Raw genomic sequence first — 24,116 nt, 5'->3', positions numbered from 1 at the left:
GCATTGAGGGTCCCCCCCCCCCCCCCCCCCCCCCTTCTTTCCTTGTATATTACAGCCTTGGGCTTGGGGTGGGAGCATTAGTTGAAGTGTGCCAAGGTGGGAGCATTAACTGAAGTGTGCCAAAGAATAATAGAAATTCTGGGGTTTATTTTTCTCTGAAAATCATCACTTCAGTTTTGGTAAATGACTTCCAAATGGTGTACATGAAGCAAAGCATTGCCAAAGGGATGGTGTGGCTGTCAAAGGGAGATTGTAGGGGATGCTGAGTTTCTGGATCAGATGGGGAACCCACAGCTCCCGCATCCCACTGCAGGGATGTTCCCTGCCCACGCATTTGGAGATAACAGCTTTTACAAAGATGTGAGCCCCAGCAGCCTCTGTCCTCTCCTCTCACCACCTGAGGGAGGGGGACTGGTCATAACATGATCTCTGGCTCTTCCATTTAGATTTGCCAGTTTTGAATACAACTGCCCTATTTTTCTCATGCATGCTGATCACTAAGAGAAGAATTGGAATGATTTTATGGAATTTAAGAAAACATTACAGAAATTGTCTTCTCTCTATTTTTCAGTTTAAGGCTTATGAAAACAGACAAGTGCATTGCTTTTGAGATAAGGTTTGAAGAACTGTCTGCCTCCTTGGAGCTGAATAGAGGGCTAGTGGGAAGATTAAAACAATAAGCTTATTATATTATTAGTAGCGGGAGAATTCTAAACCCCATTTGTTCAATTATGGTCCCTTCAATATGCTTATTTAGGTTCTTGTAAATTGTAATCAGTAAATTGGACGTGCTGCCCTCACAGCTCTAGGGTTAGCTTTCAAGGGACTCCCTACTTTTTTTTTTTTTTTAATGTTTATAGTGAAATCAAGAAGGGAATTAGTTGTTTGATATGCAAGGTTGGCTCTGTGTAGTGGATGCTGGCTGCATTCTGATATCTATCATTACTAAATGAAAAACAGTGGTTGTGATGCTGCAGCACTGCTGTCTAAGCAGAGTAATCTCAGAAAAGGCTAAGACTGTAACCATGTTATGTGCTATGCGATAAAAATGGTAGCTGAAACCATTAAAATGAACACAGGCTGATAAATGAGACCATTGTAAAGTCTCCAAAAGCCAGCATATGTTGCTAATAGTTATCTGAGGTAACGCAAGAGGGATGTAAAATCCTCAGTATCACCTTCTATATACAAATATCGTCTGTCATCTCTTTTTGTGGTGTTTTTCCCCCTTTCTTTTCTCTGTATTTTGCCTTGACAGTTTTAATACCGAGCATTTGGTGCTAAAACCAATCACCTAGCTGAGTCATCCAGAGCTTTTTCTTTCCTCTTTTTACCTTTCTAGATGGACTCTAATTTGCATCACGCAGAGACACCATTTTCAAAAGAAACACCTCTTCCCTTTCAGCTCATTTAACTGGATGGAGATTTCAGCAGGTTTGGGAAGCAGGCTCCTCAGCCCTTTGCAAGTGCTTTATATATCTTTGTAATTTAAAGAGCCTTTTGCCTTCCTGAGAAGTGCTGTCTGTTTTTTCCGTGCAGATAAATTGTGTATTTGTTGCAATACTAGATCATGCAAACTCCAATATCCTGACCATATTGTCCCCATTTATTTCTTTTATCTCTCTGTTTAATATAATAGGAATAGCGGCTGAAGCAGGGAAACATATGCAGCAGCATAATAGTATATTGTTTGAAAGCAGTTGTCTTCCATTTCCAGGGTTTCTCTTTGAAATGTAATTGTCTGCTAATATAACTGGGAAATATTATTGCAGGAGCTTATACTTGTGCTTTTAGTTCACGTTACATCTGTATAGTATTTTTAAAAGACACTGGATACAACCTTAGCTAGTTAAGTATCGTTGGTGAGATATGTTTGCAGAAGTTGCGATAGGCATATTGTCACCGAATGTGGAAACAACTCCATGTAGTGCCAAAACAAGAAACGCCGTGTCCCATGTGTAATGCAGCAACAACAGAATTACAATTGCCTTGTGTAAAGTATCTGGTAATGAAGGCAGATAATGGAATTCTTTGCAAAAGCAGATGCTAACTGGCTCCCCAATGCTAGGCAGAGAACTGAAAAGTGATACCAGCTGGAGGGGAGAAAAAACAGCTGAAAAAGGCATTAAAAAGAAGATGCCTTAGATGCACGTTTGTTTAAGCAGTAAATACTTGTTTAAAATAATCTTATGAGATTCTTATTAAGAGGCAAACTGAGAATACGATTACAATGTTATAGGAAGTCAGCTGGATGCCCAAAGGATATTTGTATGCAGATTGGATGAGTAACGCAATGACACCGCTGGGAATAGCGTGTTATCATTTACACCGCAAGGCTGGCTGGTGAGGACAGCCCTTGGAAGTGTTTAATTGCAGGAGGTGGGGCTTGCGAGAGCCAGAACCTTCTGTTCTTCAGGGAGGAGACAGCATGCCCAGCTAAGGGAGGCTTGAGTTTAGGAGCAGGGGTATCTCTGCTTGTCCCTACGTGCATGAACATGTACACACATGCTTGCGTCTTCTCTGGCAGCACTCGATAACGGTGCCCTCCTGCCGGGCTGGAAGCAGCGCTCGGCACGTAGCATCTCCATTGTTTCCCCTGTAGTCTCCCACTATTTTACCACTCCAGTCACCCCAGCCGTTTCAAATAGTTGCTTCGTAAATGAATGTGATAATTTAATGAAGGGCTTAGTCCACACAGGTTTCCTTCTGTTGTAAGTATGGATTTTTTCCAAACCTGGGGAGCAGGGAAAACCCTTTGGGGAAAAAAAAAAAATACTCTTAACAAATAAAGCAACTTGATGACCCCTGGAGATGGTTTCTGGTTTTTGCCCAGATAAATTTTTCTTTACCCAAAGAATTGTTCCCACAGTGGGGGATTACTGGCACAGCTGGAGTGCTGAGCTAGGCATCGGCCAGTCCTGGCCCAATGCAGGGAGACCAGAAACTTTAGTGGAGCTCTGCCTCATCCCAGGCAATTGCCCTAACTACTGATTTTTGGAAGACTAAAACTTACTTTTAGTTTCGGCCCAGCATCGGAAGGGAATATATGCGTACTTCTGAACAGCTAACATTTTTCCCATGTGAGAAAACTCATTTTTGGGCTGCTCCAGCAGGAGGGAACGCGGCAGAGTTTACAGCCTTCCTGACACTGGTAGTCTCAGACAGCAGTTGTCTGCAGATCGAGGCTCGAGCTAGATGCGTCCATGTGCAGAGTGTCGCAGAGCAGCTCCTGCATCAGGCTCGTGTTGGGGAATTTTAAGGAGTTTTATTGACAAGCAAGAAATGAGTGTTGAAGCAGTCTCTGAAGATGTGCAGTTTCATCTGTACAGGGTTTAAGCGTGTGTGTTCTGCTTGCCCCTTCACCTCTTTTCTGTGTGTCCGCGTACCCGTTGCTAAAAACATGCTTTAAACGTGCGCTTTGCCCCTAGCAAATGAAAGTGAGATGTGTTGTCCATGTAAAACAAGCAAGGGAAGGAACTGTGGCAAAGCAGCGATCAGTCAACAGCATCCCTCCAGAACACTGATTCTTTGCTTTATCCACAAAAGTGCAATCGCTAAGAAATCCCTTTTCTGCTGATGACTTGTTCTTAATATTCTTATGGCTGGGATACGCTGCAGCTACTTGCTGTGCTGTAATGAGTGGTTTGTCTAATTGTGGTGGGCAGAAAATGTTTTAGTGCTCTTCAGGTCTGGACTTCGCTTAATGGGAAAAGAATATTAAACCTCAGCGGTGTGAAGAAAATGTGTGTGGCTGTGTATGTGCTTGCAACTGCTGTACTTTCAGAAGCACTGTTTTCAAGACCTTTCCTCGCTTGCTTTTCTTCGGCAGGAGGTATCCTGCAACTAAGCAGAAAAAACCCACTTCCCAAATTCAAGTAGCAAATCACACCTCTAATTACATTTTGACCCCATTAGTTAAGAAATATATTAAAGAACTGTGCAGCTACATGGATTACCATTTAATGCAGTTATATGAATTTTTGGCATATAATTGATAGTAACAAATGAGTTTTCTAATTTTTTATGATATTCTGATTTTGTGCAGACCTCTGTAGGGCTTTACAGCTTTCCAGGGATAACATCTCACCCTTAACATATGCCCCCAGGATTTTAGGCTCAGGCTGCAGGCCACCAGGGATTTAGAGCGCGGCAGGAAAATGCCAGCCTGTAAATACAGCAACAGGAGAGCTGGTTCTTGTCTGTGTTGCTCTGAGTGTACGTCATGCTCTCGGGTGCATCTAGGGTTGGAGACGGGAGACTGCTCCCCCTGTCCCAGCGGTCTCTGCCGAAGCACAAGGGGCTGCCGGTAGAATTGCTGAAGAAGGACCCTCTGATCGGAGAGCCGCTGGGGTGGACCCAAGTTTGGCTAAATCACACTGGCAGCCTGCACAGGGGCCGTGGAAGCAACACCTCTGCTTCATTGTCTGACTTCTCAGCAGTTTTTATTCACTTTTAGTTGCTTCCCTCTCACCTTCCCCAGCCCTTTCCCCTCTTCCTTGTTGTCATGGGAACATTCACTACAGTGGTTAAATCATACTATTAAAATACGCTTCCCTGCTAGAATGGTAATAGCTAATATTGATCTAGCTACTGCAGCTGACGCAGGGATATAGTTGAACATATAATATCTCTTATTCCTCTTCTTAATGCATAATGCAGCAGTTTCTTTCACCTTGGGCTCTATACTAAAGGTGACATCCAGCCACAGCAAAATACTTTTACTTGCCTTTTTTTAATGTGTGGCCCAGCTGAAGCATTGGATGCAGGTGGTGTTATGAAGCTGGCTTTAAAATCTGCAAAGGACAGTCAGACAGGAGAAAAAATTCACACTCTCTGTGATTGACCCTCGCAAGCAGTAGTTACAGATGTTTTCATGCCAGTGGTGAAAAGACATTCAGATTAAACTGTCAACATCCACAGGCATGCAGTGTGCTCCTAATAACTTTGCAAGTATACTGCGCTCTGTCACAGAAACGGTTGAAATGCAGATGAAAGACAAATAACTACCTTAATGCCAAGTGAGGCTGCATTTAAAAATGTAATCATTCATATACATTGTCACTGACATCTGCTTTGAGTAATCATCTGCACAGTAGCACATAATGTTAAGCACAGCATGGTAAGCATATTCCTGAGTCACCAGAAAGAAGCAAAAGTAAAAGATTCTACCTTGAGATGTGAGTTTGCAGTATGTTTGCAATGTAAGCATTTCAGTTTCCCACAGTGGTTAATTAACCAGCTCTAACTTTATGAGAGTTTCCTGAAATTGATAGTTCTTGTAAGGTAAGATTGAGGTGCCTCTGGAATTCCCTTGTTTACCCTCTTTTCAAAAAATTTTTGGTTTAGAACCAGCCTGTTGTACAAATAATTAAAACAGTGCAGTTTTAATGTGAATAGTATTTGCAGCTGATGCTGCATTTTGCTGTGCGAGTGATACAGGCACAGCAAATGATATTTTAGAGTCTGTGCTGGAAAGACTCTGTTAACAAAGACTAAATGCTGAGAAGCCATCAATTTCTAGCATATTTGTATGTGTTCTTCAACATCTGCATGTAAGTTATTTTCTATTATAACTCATTATATGTTTGATCTTTCTAGAAAAAATCAGGCAAAGATATGCTGATCTACCAGGAGAGTTGCACATTATTGAGCTTGAGAAAGACAAAAATGGGCTCGGACTGAGTCTCGCTGGCAACAAGGACCGCTCTCGTATGAGCATCTTTGTAGTTGGTATCAATCCAGATGGACCTGCAGGACGAGATGGAAGGATGCATATTGGCGATGAACTTCTAGAGGTAAGTGTTTCCTTTAACTACGAAGCAGGGTTCATATGGAGAGAGGGAGAGGCATATGTGAAGCTATCATTTGAACCTTAAATAAAGCCTGCAAATGGAATTAGGTGGCTGAGGCAAGGAGCTGCACTGATTTATGCCAACTGAGAACTTGGCCTTTGGCAGGTAAATGTGTTTTCAGTGAAACAAAAATCACTGGCCTGTGAAAACTGATGTCTTGTCAGTGAAGTCTGTGCTCTCAGCATGTTCACAAGCTATGCTTAGGGAGGGACTGTTGAAAGGCGGGAAGGGGACAGTAAATCTATCCTTGTAGTGCATATGTGGTTTTACAGGGAAATTCACACCTTACATTAGAAAAAAACCAAAACCCCCTCAAAGTTACCATATGTGTTTTTACAGATGACAGGGATATTCCCCATCCTGAAAATAAATTTTATGCTGTAATCTGTTTTGATCTGTTGTAACTTAAAATACTTATTTTCTTTAGTCGTGTCTGGCACAAGTTCACCCACAAGGCAAGAGAGCTCGTTAGCAAGTAGAGTATTTTGTCTTCACTTTTTCTCCTATCTCCTTGCTTCACCTTCAGGTTGAAAATGCGGATTTCCTACACTTCATCTGATTTTTGGCTATTGCAAAGTGACACTTCGCTGCAGTACCTGCAGTGGTTCCCCACATGATTGCTTCAGCAGTTTAAAAAAATCAGCCATCCCTGGGGATCTTTGCTTTAGAGAGAAGCATTCACTGAAGAGCAGGTATATGCTGACCTACTGCTCTCCATGGGTGGTGATTTTTTGATCTTTCAGCAACTCTCTGTGCCATCAGAACCACCTATTTTCTCACATTTCTTGACTTGTGAAAGAGCAATTTGACTGCCTGGAGATACCTTGGAAGTACTCAGAATTGTCTAAGCATTTGTCATTGTCTAACAGTTCTGTAATTATGGGTTTTCAATACACATAGTACAAGAAGGACTTGTTTTGCTATAATAATACCACCATCTGAAGTTTATTATTTTCTTTTTAAGTGTGGTAAATGGTATGAAGGTTTATACCATACTGGAGTAGGGTAGGAAAATCACTTTCTCCTTCAAATTTATGTTCATTCTGTCTCTGGCATCAAATTCTAATGGCAAAAAAATTAAAATTGTCGAATTTCGGGTGTATGCCAGTTGAAAGGACTCATGATACTGTTTTCCTCTGTGCATATCGTAGACCAGGTAGTTCCTGGTAGAGGAAAGGTAGAGCCTTTTGCATCAATACTTTCCCACAAAGAAGGATCCACTGAAGTTTTCTTATATCTCACGAGTTACTCCTTGCAGTGTTTGTTTGATCTAATGTTAGGTATTGCTAGCAGTACTTGAAAGATGCACCATCTGTGATTAATCACATCTGTCTCAAGGCCTGGGATTTGCCTGCATGAGCCATGTTATAAGTAGCATTTTCCAAAGTGGTGGTGTTGCCCTACTTCCTCTCCCTGTCAAGTTGGAGATAAAATGATTTTTTTTCTTCGGTGGAAGGAAAGTGATGTTCCCCATCTCAAAAATGCTAAACTTCAGATAAACTGAAGTTCAAAGAGACTTTAGTAACTACCTCGCTTGTTTACCTTTGCAATCAAATTAAAGGTGTGTCACCAGTGGGCAGAAGTGCGATTACTTACATGAAAGGATGTGGTGATCTCATTCTGGTCCCCAGTGAGTATGCATCCAGTGTCAAAACATCCTGTATTACAAAGGAATGGGTTGTGCATTAGGCATGTACAGACGTCTCACATTCACACCAGTGGTCAATTATTCACAGCCCTGGTTTTTGTCTTTTAAAAGCATTTCAGTGTTATGCAAATAGCATTGAAATGGCATTAATGGGCATTTTCACTGGCAGGTTTTTTCTTAATAACCATTAGGTTCAATAACTATTTCAGTAACCGTTAGGAATCCTCATACCCAAGAAGTGTATGGGTCACTGAGGTAGGAATATCACAGAATGGTTGGGCCTGGAAGGGACCTCCGGCAGTCTTCTGGTCCAACCCCCCTTGCTCAAGCAGGGCCATCTCAAGCCAGGTGCCCAGGACTGTCCAGATGGCTTTTGAATATCTCCAGTATGATTTCATGCTACTTCCATGCCAGTGATGCGGAGGTCAAGTTGGTCAACCAGCTTTACTTGCTGTGTCTTTTAGAACAAAATGCATTAAAAGAGCATTAATGGCAAATGCAAGTGTTCAGAAGTGAGGAAATGACAGAATCCAGACTATTTGGTTTTCTCCAGTTGAAGACATAAAATTAAAGACTGTGAGTATCGTGGTTGGTCGCAGAAGCATTTTATCTCTCCCATGGTATCCTTCCCTCATTCAGAGGCCTGGATGGACAATCTTTACCGATGAAGCAACTTAACTTCTCTTCCTTTGGGTAGTGCTTCACTGCATGTAGGTATTAAATTGCTCTACCTGCAGACTGAGCTGCTGGCCATTGCCCACTGGTCAAATACGTAGTTATTCCATAGGAAAAAAGGTATTGGACTTTGCAACCACTTCATTCATAAGTATCTGAGGTCATTTTTCCTGGTATTCTCATCTGTTCATTAGCAAATAGACCACCCTCAACCCTCACCTAACTGCCTATATTTGCATCTGCATCTTCGATTACGCATCAGTTTTGGATACTAGAGCGTATCGGCAAGAGAAGGGATTGACATCTTAGGAAGGCTCTAGCATTTCTGCACTGTCCTGGGTTGCCCCAGTGAATCCTGTTGCTTAGTGTTGCTCCATTAAAACAGTGGATGCAACTGCAGTGTGTGCAGATAATTCCCCATGGCTGTTGATGGGGTTAAGGTTAATGGGATGGAGATATATAGAGAGCTATAGATAGACAGATAGATATTACCTCTTCATTTTTCTTTTGAAATGGGGTTTGATTGGATTCAATTGAAGGATGTGGCATATTGCCAGACTGCCTCAGCTCCTTATTCATAAAATCTTTTGTCACTGAATTAATGAAATATCATCTCACTTTTAGCTTCTGCAAACAACAGTAGTCTTTTGGGGGCGTGATCCTGGCTCATTTTCAAAGTCAATCCAGCCTATACATTGAGTGAAATGCAGGTCACATTAAAAATTGTATGTAATCCTTATTTTTTTAATACATCTTCTGTGATGTATTTTGGATGGGTATGTTGCTGGAGAAAACAGCTTTTGGAGGGAGAGGGTCCTTTCATCCTACTTTCATACGTGGAGGAAAATTACTTGGGTCAGAATTTGGTCCCTGTGCAAAAGAATGTATTTTTAACATGACACAAGTTCTGCTTTTCAGTTCTTTTTCCAAGCAAAGAAACCATCTGTGGTGCTCCCGCCTTGCACTCTTGCTGTTTTAGTGCAGGTGTCTGCACTGCTTCGTGTCTTATTAGTTTGGGCTTAGTCCCGTGGCTGATTGTGCCCAGCATGGCCCGCCGCGCGTTCACGTGGTGCTGTACCTGTGCTGTTAAGCCCTGCTGCTCGTGAACTCTGCATGGGTCTGTCCTGTTGGTAGGTTTTATTCACACTGAATAATCCACCCTGTTATTATCATCTCTCCATAAGAGAGTCGACTGTGTTCTATTAATAAACCAAGCTGTTCAGAGCCCTGTTATGCTAAATTACTGATGTTGGGGTTTTCTGCCATCTTCGTGTCCCTGCTTATCTTGCTGAAAATGGGCCAGGAGGTGGAAGGAAACTGCTCGTTTGGATGTTTTGCTCTAGGAGGCCACAGCACTTCTTGAAAGAGTGAAAGCTAGTGTTCATAGTCAAGAATTGCTGGACAAATTTGTCTGTTTTTCATTCTGGACTGTTGCATGAGAGGCAATTTTTTTTCTTCTTTTCTTTTTTTATGCCACTTTTGTCATAGCTTAAAGCCAGAGGGCTTTTGTGCTAAATGTATTTTTATTGCTATTTTATTTTAAGATTCTTAGATAAATATGTTATGCTGTAATAATATAGCAGATTCATCAGTATTTTGCCCATGTAAATGAACTACCCACCCAAATTCACAATGCCACTTCTGTTTTAGAATGTGGGGGACTGGCATTTTATTCTCAGTTTATTTGTTGTGGGATTGTTATGCTTCTCCTGTGTCAAGACAGTTACTTTGGATTAGGCAAGCGGCACTATCCCTCAAGAGGGACAGTAACTTGAATGTAGAAAGACAGTGAGGTTTTCACATGAGAAGAGTCATCTTGAATGATTAACTCTGGTGTTTTATTTTTTTATTCCTATTTAAACACAGTAGTCATAGCTTCTGTTCTTCTTAGATTCATTTACTGAAGGTAATGTTGAGGGATAGCGACCTTCTGGCCTTTTCATAGGAGGATACAAATACTTTTTTCAGGTACTTTGTATACAGGTACCAGTTAAGGTTAGTGTTGGGTGGTGGTTTTTAAAGCTGCAAATCAGATAAAGCTGTAATCGGAAAGCTGGTTGTGCGCGAGGGCACAGGCAATCTGCGGTTTTCTGTCATCCTGTCTCTCTCTCTGCGCTCTCCAGGTGGGGAACCACAGGGTTCAGCTGCCTGCCAAGCCAACGGCAAAGCTGAACTGCAATGCGGGGCAGGAGATTTTCTGTCTTTGTGGAGGTTATGGTCTGTTGATCACTTTAGATGATGCACTTGTTTGAATGTGTTCCGGGCAAGAAATTTGGTGAGGAAAGAAGAATTCACATTCTAATTGATTATTTTTTTCTTTCCAGGGTTTTCCTCATGCTTTGTTATTTGGGGGTTTGGTGCATTTTATGGGGTTTCAGTCTATATAATTTGACTCATCAAAAAGTTTTTGAAACTTTTCCCATTGTTTCAGAGTCTGGTTGTATCTGGAAATGCTACAATTCCTGTGGTTTGAAGGAACCTAATGCACTGGTACAAAGAAATAATTATTGTAGAAAGCGGTGCCAGTTCTTTTACTAGCTTTGGGGTATCATTTAACTTGATTTTCATAAAAATCAGATGATACTAATTTTATGGATTTCCATTACTGCCACATAGTAAAAACAGTGCTCTTTTTTTAAAAAAATCCATATCTAATGTTTCTCTTCTGCAAATTAAAGTTCGAGAGGCAAACAAAGCTTTAAATTTTTTTCTCTTAAATTAAGAGTTCAGATTTCCGTGAGTCTGTACTTTCTGCTACTTCAGCGTATGAAACTGTAAAACAAAACTTTGTAGGTGAAGGCAACAGTACATTTGGGATATGTGATAAAATCTGCCATAAAGCAGTGTAGGGTTATATTAAAGATTGAACTTAAGTGTGGTGACCTGACCTCATACATGTAGCATGTTTTTGTTTTTACCTTTCTCTGTTCTCTGCTGTCTTTCCAAGAAGTTATGTAAAGAGACGTTTAAAGAAGAGTTGAGGTTGATTTAGATCAGTTTATTTCTTTTGCTTAGTCAAAGCTTTGTTTTTCTTTTCTAATCTCTAATGAAAAAAATAAAGCACAGATTCATAGGCTTTGACTCCCAGAGTACTATTTGGTTAATCTGACATGTTACTTTATTTAATTTGAAAGATTTAAAATAGCGTTGCTTATGAAATCCTAGATGTTTTCTTCTTTTTTTTTTTTAATTTAAGTAGGCTTTTGTGCTTTGCTCGTCACTGTGGTATCCGAAGCTAACGGAACATTAATTTACTTTGCAAAAGAAAGTGACCTTTTTAAAAAAAAAAAAAAAAAAGAAAAAAGAAAAATTAATACTGGCTGTAATAACTATGTGGGACAGTCCAAAACCTTGTGGAGATATATTACTTTGATTATCCTTTCATTTTGGTGTAATTAAATAATTATAACTTACAGACCCAGCTCACAGCTAATTAAATTTTGGACTATTTGATACATCTAGTGAATAGGAATAATTTGGCCAGAGTAAAGACTATAAATTTTAATCTAAGAATTCTGCTGTTTAGAAAAATTGGTAGTAATTTAACTAAATCCAAACAATTTGTAAAGCATACAGGATTCCCAGTGAATAATTTATTTCTGAACTTAGAGAAATTAAGTCAACAAACTTGCTGGAAGTTTCAAGTCTAGCTTGAAGCCAGAATGCAACTGAGCATTAATTTTTGCCACTGGTTTTATAATTTATCTTTCAGTAACAAATTGTGGCCTAGGATATTGCTTCTTGCCCTACATTTGCAACCATGGCAGTTGCAGACAGCACCATATTAAACCCTTACAAATGTTGGCGTGATGCTATTTCCTCAGTGCTGATCGTTTCATGCCAGCTCAGACTCTTGTAGACCTTTCTTGGGTCTCTCTTTGTACAGTGAGCAACTTGGTAGGTAAATGGTTTGCATTTCAATCTTAATGAATAACCAAGCGTTAGAGGTTTTATTCTTGTCCTTGCATTGTCCTTGTTTAACTGATGAACTTGCATGTTGTTTTGACCCATTGAAAAGAAGATGGGAGTATTGTGAAGTTGCCAATATGACTGAATAGGCTGTATGGTGCAAGGCTGTAAGACTTGGCCAGTTGTTTCTTGTTTGAATGAAAAAGTCTTCTAGGAATACAAAACCAAAATCCAATACAAACATTTTGAGTAACAAAAAGCCCTTCTATGATTACTGGTAAATTGTTCCTGGGCTCTATTATCATTATTGTTTTAAACAGCATTGGTATATCAAATGTGAATGTAAATATTACATTGTAAATTAAGAGTGGGAGGAAAAAATCGCAGTATTGAAACGAAGCTGGCTGCTCACTTTGGAAGGGTGTATGAACACTCCAGCCCCAAAGAGGTGCATTAATCTAATCAAGATGCTTGGAGTGAGAATTTTGACAGAGTTAAATAACAGATTATTCTGCACGCTTGGAATCCTCTGATGCTTAGATAGCAAGACACGAGACGAGCTGAACCATGAACCTGAACTAACATCGTGGCTCCAAATACTATTAATTTCAATTTTTTTTCCTTCATCTTTAAAGTTTTGCCTTCTTTTTTGGACAAAATACAAGATGTTAAATGTAGCTTTGAATTAGTTTCCATGTTTATGTTTACAGGTATTCAGGTGTAGGTAAATAATTGTTCTTCCACAGATTGTTGTTATCTTGATGTTTATTCCAGTCTAAATTGTCGAAGCTGAAGGAAGACAGCTCTGGTAGTCCTGTTCCCTGCTGTCAGGGGAGGATGCTTTCCTTCACCAGCTTGCTGAGTGTTCGCTTCAGCTTAGTTGTAAATCTGAAAATCTTTAGGGTACAACTAAGAAACTGCTCAAGGGTTTTGTTAATCTTATTGACATAGTGGGGTTTGTCCCATCATACTCAGCTCAGCTTTTACTTTCTTTAAATTTATTGCGGTATTCATATCTACCATATGTTCTGCATATGATCTTCATGACTGCAATTTATGCAATGCCTGAGCTGAAAGGCAAGCATCCTCTTAGGATACCTGTGAGGTGGGAGGCATTGACGAAGGGGAGCTGAAGCCCAAGAAACCCAGGTCATTGTGGGCAGACTGAGGTGGAGCAAGGTGTTAAACACAAGTCCTGTGCCTGTGAAATGAATGAAATGCTTTAAATATTCCATTTTTACACTGCAGGTTATTTTTGTGGTATGATACTAAGTATGCTTTTGGTTGGCTTGGAAGTAACTACTATATTCATCTCAGAGATTCTGTTGTGCTTGTTGAAGTCCCACTTGCTGAGCATGGCACTGGGAGACAGTAAGCATCTTATTTGCCTCAGACTGGGAAAAGACTTCTAGTTCCTACAGAATGAAAAGTCCTGAAACACAATCTGTATCAAAGCCAAGCTATTTCCCTCTGAAAACTGCAGCATTTGCTTGCACGCAGCAAAAGTGTCCAATGTAGTGCTTGGTGTCTGTTGCTGTGCTTAAGTGTTTGATCCATCACAGCAAAAGTGATGTGGCATGTCCTTAAATTGTCCTTTTTCTCCATGGGTATCAGTTCTGTTTCTTTCAGTGGAACTGAGGAGTCAGCACAACCTTAACAGCAAGTGTTCCTAAACTGCCAGTTGTCGGTAGGTAAGGTATAGGAGTGTCTGTCTCAAAATCTGTGCTGTTGTCGTATCTATATGATTCTTCTCAGGTCAAGCTGTTTTCCAAAAATCTGGGAACAATACTTAAAATCCATTCTATGGATCTGTGAAAAAGAGTAAAAAGATTTTTCTCATTTGTGGCTTACTAATAAGACTATAAATTAACTCTGCATTGGTTCCTGTTTTATATTGGTCTAGAATAAAACTTGGAATGTTTTGCTATTAATACAGTATTTTTTCTTTGATAAATTGGAGTCTAAGATGTTGAAAATGTAGTATTTTAAAATCCATTCTAGGGCTGCAATTCTGTGGTCCGTCATGGAATCGGTATGAGAAGGAGGATGTTCTTAAAATCAAATTAGGATTTTTCCTTTCAAAAGGCATGATAAGAAAGCTGATAAGAAATGGTTAAAGTGTTGCTGCTGAGTTGTAGACTACTCACCACGCTCATCCAGTAGTTGGCCGAGGGAAGGGGCGGCAGCCTTGGGCAGTCCAAGGCCAAGCTGAGCAGTGCCCATCTCCCCCGATGTGCTTGTTATGTGATGTCTTTCTGCAGCACAGCTGTGCCTGAAAGAGGCTTTTAGTGCCTCAGCCCTGGTATTTCTGCCTCTACAACCCTGTACAGAGAGGTATATCTATCAGTGCAACGTTGGTATTCCTGTCTGCAAGAACCTCAAAAGTTAGGCGATTTATATTTTGCGGACCACATTTTCTTTAAGTCTTATCTCTTTATTCCACAATAGATTTGGAAGTCTTGGTGGTATAAATTAAAACAATGCATACCTGTCCACTTACATGAAAATCTTCATTTTCTTTTAACAGATAAACAATCAGATATTATATGGAAGAAGTCATCAGAATGCTTCTGCAATCATTAAGACTGCCCCATCAAAGGTCAAGCTCGTTTTCATACGGTAAGAACAGTTCTCATCAAAACATTTGTTTGCACTTTAGCCTATTACATTACATGTTTACATATTTATCTTGTTCTGAAAATGCTGAATTTGCTTCGTTCTCTTTGAAGTGAAATAAACCTTTTCCTTGACTATTCTCAGAAAAGTTGAACAGTTCTCCTTAAAAACGTAAAAAAAAAAAAAAAAAAAAAAAATCTAATGTAATTGAATGCCTATTTTAGATGTGTCTGCTGAAGACTTGAGCTGTCTGTCCCTCTTGGGCTTGAGAGTGCCCTGATAAGAGCTGCTTCTCACTAAAGTGCTTTAGGTTGGTTCTGCCAGCACAAAGACGGGGCGGGCAGCTTGCTTCACCCAGACTGCCAGCAGGGAGTGAAAATGGTGCAGAGACATGGGGCTGGAGAGGGAACTGCTGTGAGAGGAGCAGGCAGGCAAGTGTGGGTGGAATACATGGAGCATGGGCATCAAAAGAGGATTTAAAAAGTGAACGAGGGCTTATTTGTACAGCAGGGGAGCTTGACTTTGACAAGGAGCACTGGGATGGCTTCTGTAGGAGGCAATATGATAAAACAACCTTTCATCTGCATATGAATTACATCTGGGCATCTTTTCTTTTACTCCAAGCATGAAAATTTTTCCTCTTTGTATGTGAATTAAGGACACGTCCATGCGTTCATTCAGTAGTTCAGGAAGTGTTACTCTTTTGACCCTGGGCAGGAGGTCTGAGAAGAAGCTGCCTCTTTCCCAGAACTCGTATATGCTTTAATATATTGGAATTTCATAAATGCATCTATTCCAGCAGTGACTTTCGTTGGGCACTTATCCCTATGCCATTTTATAACGTGGTCTTCCCACCAACATATACATCATACTTGAAATTGTTTTATATTCTTCGCTCATATGCAGCTTACCTGTGAGCAATGTAATAATCTGTGGGTGAATGCATATAAATGTGTACATTTACTCGCACGGCTCTGTCTGGTACAGCATACACAGAAATGATGGAAGAGCAGCATTAGTGCAGTGAAGAATGAGTTGCTATACTTGGCAGCACAGAGGATCTGGAGGAGATTAATGATCTTGCCTGCAGCTCCCATGTTACTTTCCCCAGCTATTGAAAATTAAACGTCATGTACAACAACTCACTCACCATTACTTAATTGCATGTGGAAAATGTGTCTGGTTGGAAGCTCCAGAGGCCGAACCACAACTTCTGAAACCAAAACCCAGGGCTGGGTTTAGTGCTGTCAGGCAGCACGGAGAGCGTGAGCTTCTTGCGACCTGTCTTGCCGCACTGAGCACCGCAGCTGGCTGCAGAGCACTTCGCTCCACAGAGCCGCAACAAAGGCTGCGTGTTGGCTCCAGTCGCCCACGGACTGGAAATCCTCGGTGCATATTTTGTATCGTGTTTAAGTCGTAAAGGCCATGTAGGTTCTTAGCCGTAATTCCCCTTCTCAGATTGTCTGTGTAGAAGTGGATTTCAAGGCAAACAGTTGTCTTAATGATCATAATCAATAGATATTGGAAATACCATTGGATAATTCTTGTTTCTGTCTCTAGAGTTTAATTTCTTTTTTTAAAAAAGGTTTCTATTTTTAAATGATGCTGCTGAGGTTGTAAACTGTTATCTTCACACTTCCCAAGAGCACGCACCTTGCCACTGCTCTCTGCCTTGCCTTAGAGAGTACACTGACAACTGATGGGTCTGCTTGCTTGACCTGAGCAGCCATTCAAACAGCGATGAAAAGAAATTCTTCCACTGAGAGAATGATGTTATAGTAACTAGAGCACTGGCTCTAATGCGGGAGAAAACTAATGACTCCTTTTTTTGGATGTATTGTCAACTACTCATAGTAAGAGGGGTGTTTCTAAATTTTAGCAAAGCCAAATTAGACTGTCTCTCTTAAAGGTGAATTTTAAGGAGAAACGAGAATTATTTTCTTTTCTCATGCAAACTGTATTCCATGAGCCCATTCTATCTTGGTGCTTCCCGTTCCTACACCTTAGACCACAAAATGAGTGGATGTGATTGACTGAAAACACGAACCAAAAGACTGTGCTGGTCCCAGAAGTCTTGTCCGTGGTGCAGTTTGGTAGAAAATGTTTCTTCTTGCTTTATCAATTTATTTTAAAACTATAATATAAAATGAGGGTATTGAAATGCCACTACTTAATGAATTGTGGTGCCAGCTGTAGTAACTAAGAGCAGCAATAGACATCTTGAATCTCCATCCATCTCTTGTACGTGCATGTGCAATAGCTTTTCCAGCTGAGAACAAAGTGCTGAGTAGCAGACTCAGCTCTTCTGGTAGGTTTGCTGCTTGGCTGATTTCAGATGTATTCCTCTGGGCTCTAATGATGTGGAAAGAGCAGGATACCGTTACATTTGTTACGCTTTGAAAATGAGGAGGAGCCAGCTGCAACAGAAATACTACTTTCCTCCTCCTGAACGCTGTTACCGGTGCAACTTCTTTTAAAGGTAGAAGGCGCATAGCATAACATAGCCAAACACGTTCTGCAGCACACAGTAAGAGGCCACAGCTCACCGTAGCAAAATAACATGTGCTGCAGGAGTTATGAGAGAAATGGATTTGGTCTTCATGTACATGAAGTTATTAATGTTCTAATTTCACCAGTGAAAGGCCTGAGTAAGCTATAGTTTTCCAGAAACACGTCATTTTGCAGCCTAAAAAGTTCCTGCATGCCTGACTGAGCTGACCTGGGACATAAAATCAAAACTGGCAGAACTCTTGGGCTATTACCAAAAAGTGCCTGCTTTGATATGCCGAGGCCTTCTTTTCCTCAGATGAAGGATGCTCAGCGATAAGCATGCTGCTTTTCACATTGAAGCAGGAAACAGCATCAAGGTTTTCCTATTTCTGGTGTTTTGGTTCATGTGCAGGGCAGGGGGATGTTTCCATAAACTCTTTAATCAGTTACGAAAGAAACCCAGAAATTTCTGGGCACAGAAAAGCCTTTTTGTGAGAACTGTAATAACCGTTATTAAATAACTTGGACTTTGTTGCACCCAAATTTATTTTTTCTAGGAAAAAATAAAGAATAGAAGGTGTCCTCAGCCTTTTAAACTTTTTACTAAAATCCTAACTTGCCGTCTGTGCTATAAAAATCTGTTCACACTTTTTTTATACCCAGGTAGTGTTACAATTGCATTCCCACCCTTTCCTGAAATTTTTGCTGATGAGACATAGTGCAGTAAGTGTTGTGAGAATCATAGACGTCCCCGTATATTTGGAGGCTTCTCGCTCTGGTTTATGAGCATCTTTTCCTCAATTAAGTTGACGATGATTATTTAAAACAGTTGATTTTGGCCAGATTCCAAAATACAGGTCTTAACACAGCACTGTTTCCCAGTGGTCTCATTAATTACATGAGCTTGTAATAGCATCTAAAAGATTTGCAGTTATAGTGTCTTTTTTTTTTCTTTTTTAGATTCAGTGCATCTTGTGCTTTGTAGCCTTCTACAGTAACAAATTTGAAGGCATTTAACCCGCTCACCCAGTTTATCAAACAAACAAACCAATTGCCTAGGCACGGCAAGATTTTCCTGAGATGAAATGGCTCATTCCAAGTGCTTCCTTTGATTAGTGTCCAGTTACGTTTTATCTGACCTCAAAGTCTTAGAGCTGCTGCATTAACTTCCAAGCTCCTGTGGCAAATACGGGTTGTCTTTTTGATTTCTGAATATCAGAAATAAATCATAATTTGACTGCAGCTTTCCGAGGTGTATAAAGGAGTCTTGCTATGGAAGCACTAATGGAAGTTAGTGGCAATAGGGCATGTAAAGGTCTTAGTTGCCTTTTGAAATTCTTCGTCCGAGTCTCCAAACAACAGAAAGTAGTCAGGTAATAATGAGAGAAAGGGACTTGCTTCTTGTAGGAGTCTCTGTGCCCTCGTTCCCAAAATAGAATGGGTTTTGTACCCATTGTGGTATTTGTTCATGCATTATAAGTCCATCCTTTTAAGATGCATAATAAAACAATATAATTAGATTTTACATCTGTAGTAGGAAATCCAGTTTATATCAGAATGCTCTTTTACAGTGAGAATTTTATGATTCAGCAAATTCAGAGTTTTTTCCATGCTCAGTTAACTGCCTTTAATCTGTTTTGGTGCTTCAGTGTTGGTATAATAAGCAGATCAAATATAGTTTGAGTGCTTGAATCAAAGTGAATGCCACTGATTTCAAACCATCATCCCATTGTGTTCAGTTCTGTGATTCATTCTTTGGTATACCTTCATTCCTTAAAAGAAAATTGTCCTGTGCTGTGATGAAACATGAGAAATGCTTTAAGAGTAAAGTACTGTAGGATTTTGCTTATTTAAATACCATCTGTTAGCTGTCCAGAGTCATCCTCCCACACTGCAGTCATTCGTTCTGTTATCGTTGCTTTCTGGTGACGGGATTGTAGCTTCTCAGTGAAGGCCACAAGTCTCTGTCACCTAACCCCTCCTTCTGTTTCTAGGTGTAATTGTAAAGACTGATCTCTTGTTATTTATGGTGATGTGCAAAGGAGAGAGATCCTTATACTCTGAGGACTGGTAAAGTGATGGCAGTGGCTGGGTCAGCCAGTTCTTGGTGCTGTTTAACATTCTCCATTGCTGTGACTTTTTCTGCTCTTCTTTTAGAGCCTCTATAAGTAACATTGTGTGTTATATGCCAAAGTCTCAAATACTGTCATGCTTTATAAATTATTTTTGCTTTAAGTTTGTTCTAACTTACATAATTGGTCATATTTTAATAGTATAAACTCTGTTTTTACTTGCTTTGATTGTTTAGTTTCTTTCATGTGGGAAAGCTTTAAAAATAAGCTCTTGCCAGACACTGTGTGTGCAAGTTTGAACTTTTCCTGTTTTCTTCAGAGCTGTTTCCTCCTTGCTGTCATACACATGTGGGAACAAGTGCGAGGTTGAGGAAGTTAAGTAATTTGGGCTCTTTCAAACCTTTGATGACCTAAGCTGCAGTTTATATGAACATTAGTTGTTCATTTAAAATATTTGTATGCATTTGGCTCTCACATGGTTAGGAGTGGATGGAGGGGAAATGGAGAACAAGACTGTTCTTGCTGTTAGTAGGAGAGATTTTTCAAGAAGATGCACAATACAAAAGTCTTGCCTTGACCCAGCTGAAGGAAAAATCCCAAGTGCCTTTTCAGTGTGCAACTTTCCTGCAGCTCCCCTTTTCCGAAGGAACTTCTAGAGAGAAAACAAAGATGAGAAAATACAAGATCCTGACCTGATTTTTCTCTTTTTTTTAACAAGCAGGATGTGGACAATATAAATTTTCAATAATCTGCAGGACTTTATGCCCTGGTGTCACAAGCAGTGGGAGTCCTAAGGGTTACTGGGCAGACATTGTTCATTCACTTGGTCTGCAGATCTGTTCCAACTAAGATGTCACGCAACTGCATACAAGCAATTGAGTTTTTCTCCTGGTTCTTGGTGTACTTTGTATTCCCAAAAAGCATCCACAACCCCTTACAAAGCTGTTGTCAAATGATCTTGTAGTGTTGATGAACTGTGTAGTTGCAGATAGTTTGGCAGGAGTTAGTTTAGACATCTAGAAGTCATCTGGACTTCTGTGATTAGTGAACAGTTGCCAGGAACCTCCAGAGAGCAATTCAGTTCATCCTGTCCTAAATTAGGTCATTTAGGTGCTGGGATGAATTGCCCTTCTGAGTGGATCTGGTTTGGGATTTGTCTTGATTTTGCACTGATCATAGAAGAAGTTTGGACGCTATCTTAGACAAGAAGCTCTGCTTTAGGCAGGTAATGAATCTCATTGGCATACTCAAGAAGGATTTTCTTAGTGTTTCATGACAGTGAGCTTATACCGTTGCAAACCTGAGAGGCAGAAGAGTAAGTAAAATGGAAAATGTCCTCAAAGGGAGGCAGGGAACCTGAATTCAGGAATTACAAGTCTGAGGTTGATGAGCAAATGAAAAAAAAAACCAAACCCCTGAATTTGGCTGAGGCTGTGACTTCTGGTTATCATCTCTAGAAAGATAACTTTCTGAATGCTTCATGGACCATTCCAGCTGTGTGTGACATTCCTCCGATGTGCCAGAGACAGCTTTCTGATAAGTGCAGCACAGCATTGCAGGGCAGCCTAGCTCAAGCCTTATAGCAGACAACTTTAACTTCCCTTCAGGCTTACTTTCTGCAGCATGGAATGAGTAATCCCTTTAGATTTATATTTGCATATTGCTCTCTTCAGGCTTCTTTCGTGCCAAGTGTTATGGTAGTTAATTATTAGTCAATAATAACTGTATTTGCCTCTGCTTAAGCTGCACATCTCCCCCTTCATCGGAGGTGCAGTTGTTAGGTAGAGTAAAGCATCAGAACTTCTCTCTGTTCAGCGAGAAAGGACGGGGAATGTCCAGGGGTCCTATTTAGACTAGAAAGGAAGTAAAATGTAGTAAAGTATGGCAGCCTAATCAAATAAATCTGAAAGGGTATGAGCTTTTCTAAAGTTTGAAGAGTCTTTGCCACTTATATACTGCTTTGATCTTGCTTCCTGTGACATTTGCAGTGAGGAGAGCTTCTTGTTCTTCAATATGGAGCTATTGGTAGTGATGTTGATACAAGCAATAGGCACTCTTAACCTCCAAGCAGATCTAATTCCCATTTTCACTCAGAAACTCATCCTGAGAGGTTAGAAGCAATGAAAGTATTTGTGGGAGGAGTGATGAATTCCTTCCCTGTTCAGTTTATATGTAACTGATGAAATATAAACAGTTCTCTAGAGCACGAGCTCAGCAAGGAGGCGGGCTGCTGTCCCAGTGTCTTATACAAACCAGCACAAGAGCTGGAACAAGAGCGGTGGATGTTTATCATTTTTGGAGATACGGAGGGGGAGCGTCTGAGCTTCCCTGCTGTATGAATTGCATTGTGTGTTGCTTTGACCCTGAGAGTATGAAGCTGTGTCTTGACTGTGAAGGGTTTAGACACCTTAACCTCAAGCAATATTGAGCACTGGTAACTGAGAACAGCTTTCTCGGAGGTGGTTATGTAGCAACTATTGGCAAATACATCGAATGCTCATTTGCAGTCACTGTAGTTTGAATATTTTCTTCAGACTTCTAAGCTGTCTGCTCCTGCATCAAAAGAAAATGATTGCTCCCTTTAGTTGTAAATAAATTCATGTTTTCGTTGAGGACACTTAGGGAAGTGGAGAGCAGAAAGAGCAATTTATTATTAGATCTGTCACTTTAAAATATGTTCCCACTTTGATTCTGCTTTGAAGCATTCTCCTTTGAAGCAGCATTAAAGTATTTAAATATGTACGAGTCCTAGCAAGGGGAGATTACAAGTTGTGACACTTCGTAACCTTGGGTTTTTTATTTTTTGCATTTTTTTTCCAGGGAATTGCTGTAAGTGGTTTTTTATTGCTTGGAATTAAAATGGCCATCCATTTAAAATTGCGTAAAGATTTTTGCCCAGCGGTTGGAAAAAAACCCATGTTGTTGTGTGTATATATGAAGTAGAAACTAGTTTGTATAATTAACTACACCCCACTTTGTCATGCAGATCATGAAGCTTCTGTCTAGCAATTTTTAGAACACTTCTTACAAAGGTTTATACATACTGTGTTATTTTCAAGTTTGCTCCTAACTGCAAGGTATGCAGCATGCGTTGTAAGCTACAGGAGCGTTGTTAGTTTTCATGCTGTTTGTGCTTCACATGAACTATTGTCAGAAAACCCTCTACAGTCAAGTAAAAATTGCTGGGTCTCTTAGACAGACACCTTAACATTTGCTGATTTATTCTTATAGGTTAGAAAAGCAATATAATTAGATCGATGTCTCATGAAGATAGGAGGAAAAATGTCCTTGCTTAATATGCCTTACGGGGCAAAATGCACTTGGAAATTGTGAAACGCTTATGAAATTCATGGTCTTGATTCTGTGCATTCCTCAGATTTCTCTCTTGGCCCTGTGTACGCGTGTTTCTGCATCACGGGCCACTCTGGTTCTGATCTTAGCATGGTTTCTGACTCTCGCAAGGCTTTGAGCAGGACCAAGAGGAGAGGCTGGGAGCGAGTACAAAAAAGAGCAGCACAGAACCAATTCCTTTGAATTGTATGGCTGTTTGGTTGAAGATAAGTAAATGAATTCATCAACCTTTGCCTGCAGGATTTATCATTTCAAATGCCTGTGACTGAATTTCCCATATGCTGCTCTGCTGCGAGCTATTGATTTACAGTGTTGTCTTTCAGTGATCAGAACATGCTAGCTTCATGTGTTTAACTCTTGAGGGATAAAATGAGACTTTTTTCTTTCAGGCACTTCTGTAAAATGTTTTTAAACACATACTAGTCTAATATTTTATTCTCGAGGAAAAAATTCTGCTTGTGTTACAGTCACCTGGAAGGTAGTAGATAGGACCAGAAATCAAACCCAGAACACACGCTGCATGAGAAGCCGTGTCCTGTCATCTCAAGATCTGTATCTGCAAAGCAGCAGTGTTACTGATACCTCCTCTGTCATGTTTGGTGAGCAGAGGCTGTGTGATAGTGCTGAATCTTCAGCAAAATGGGATTTGCATCATGTTCCTGGCTTCTGTGTTCTGTAAGAGTTGTTCACCCCCAAAATAAAGAGGTGCATTAGTACAGGTTTTGAAGCAAAATTTTGAGTCTTTTTTTCATATGCCTCAGATTTGCCTTAAACAATATCACTGAGGTCGTATTTTACTTGGTTCGGTTTTACAGAGGCCAAAAAAATGCAGAGCTAATTCCACAAGCCAAATAATTTTAAATGGCAGTTGAGGAAAAACATTAGCAAGACAGAATGCAATTTAATAAAGAAAAAAAGGCCTTTGAAAGTTACAAAGTAATCAGATGTCAACTTAGGAATGCATTTTAAAGAGGATAGAGGAAAAGATGCCATACATAATAAGTATCTTTGAAAAATAGTGCACTTTATATGTAGGGGAATCAATGTTCAACTGTTTTCTTCTTCCTGCATTTTATAAAAATTCTTCCAAGTTTTTACATCAAATCTTTTAGAAAAGACCACTGCAAATATGAACAAAAAAGAAAAAGCAATCTGTTGTAGTAAAACAGATGTTATATTTCAGTAATATGAATGTTACACTATAAACACGCAGTTTACAAATGTAGACGCTACTAGAAGAGGCTAATGAAGTATTAGCACATCTATTAATGTGTAGGGACCATAACTCCAACTTCATCCTCTGATAATCCGCACAAAATTAGATTTCCAAAGAATGTGATGTCAGTATGTCCGAAATGAAACTACTGTGGTCCCAAGAAGGGATGTAATCTGTTTGCTAGCAAAGAACAAAAGCAAAAATGAAGTGCTTTTCTAAGCTGTAACTTCTGGTAAGAAACAGTTACTTTTTAGGCTAGTAAGAGTATTTTCTTAATGGACAAGACC

The 24,116-nt window shown here is 40.1% G+C and overlaps 1 protein-coding gene across 1 annotated transcript in view; it reads left to right on the top strand.

Annotated features, from left to right (window-relative positions):
- The window catches only part of INADL (InaD-like (Drosophila)), a 149,447-nt gene that overhangs the window by 83,211 nt on the left and 42,120 nt on the right, over positions 1-24,116 (top strand). Inside the window, exons 28-29 of the mRNA XM_010582302.1 lie at positions 5,599-5,795; positions 14,612-14,703. Of these exons, the coding sequence (XP_010580604.1) occupies positions 5,599-5,795; positions 14,612-14,703 (289 nt within the window). The remainder of the gene's footprint in view (positions 1-5,598; positions 5,796-14,611; positions 14,704-24,116) is intronic.

This window comes from Haliaeetus leucocephalus, unplaced genomic scaffold, assembly GCF_000737465.1.
Source record: "Haliaeetus leucocephalus isolate CR32 unplaced genomic scaffold, Haliaeetus_leucocephalus-4.0 Scaffold848, whole genome shotgun sequence".
Classification (NCBI taxonomy): Eukaryota; Metazoa; Chordata; class Aves; order Accipitriformes; family Accipitridae; genus Haliaeetus; species Haliaeetus leucocephalus.
The sequence above is the reverse complement of the archived record's forward strand: the minus strand, read 5'-3'. Positions and strand labels throughout refer to the sequence as shown.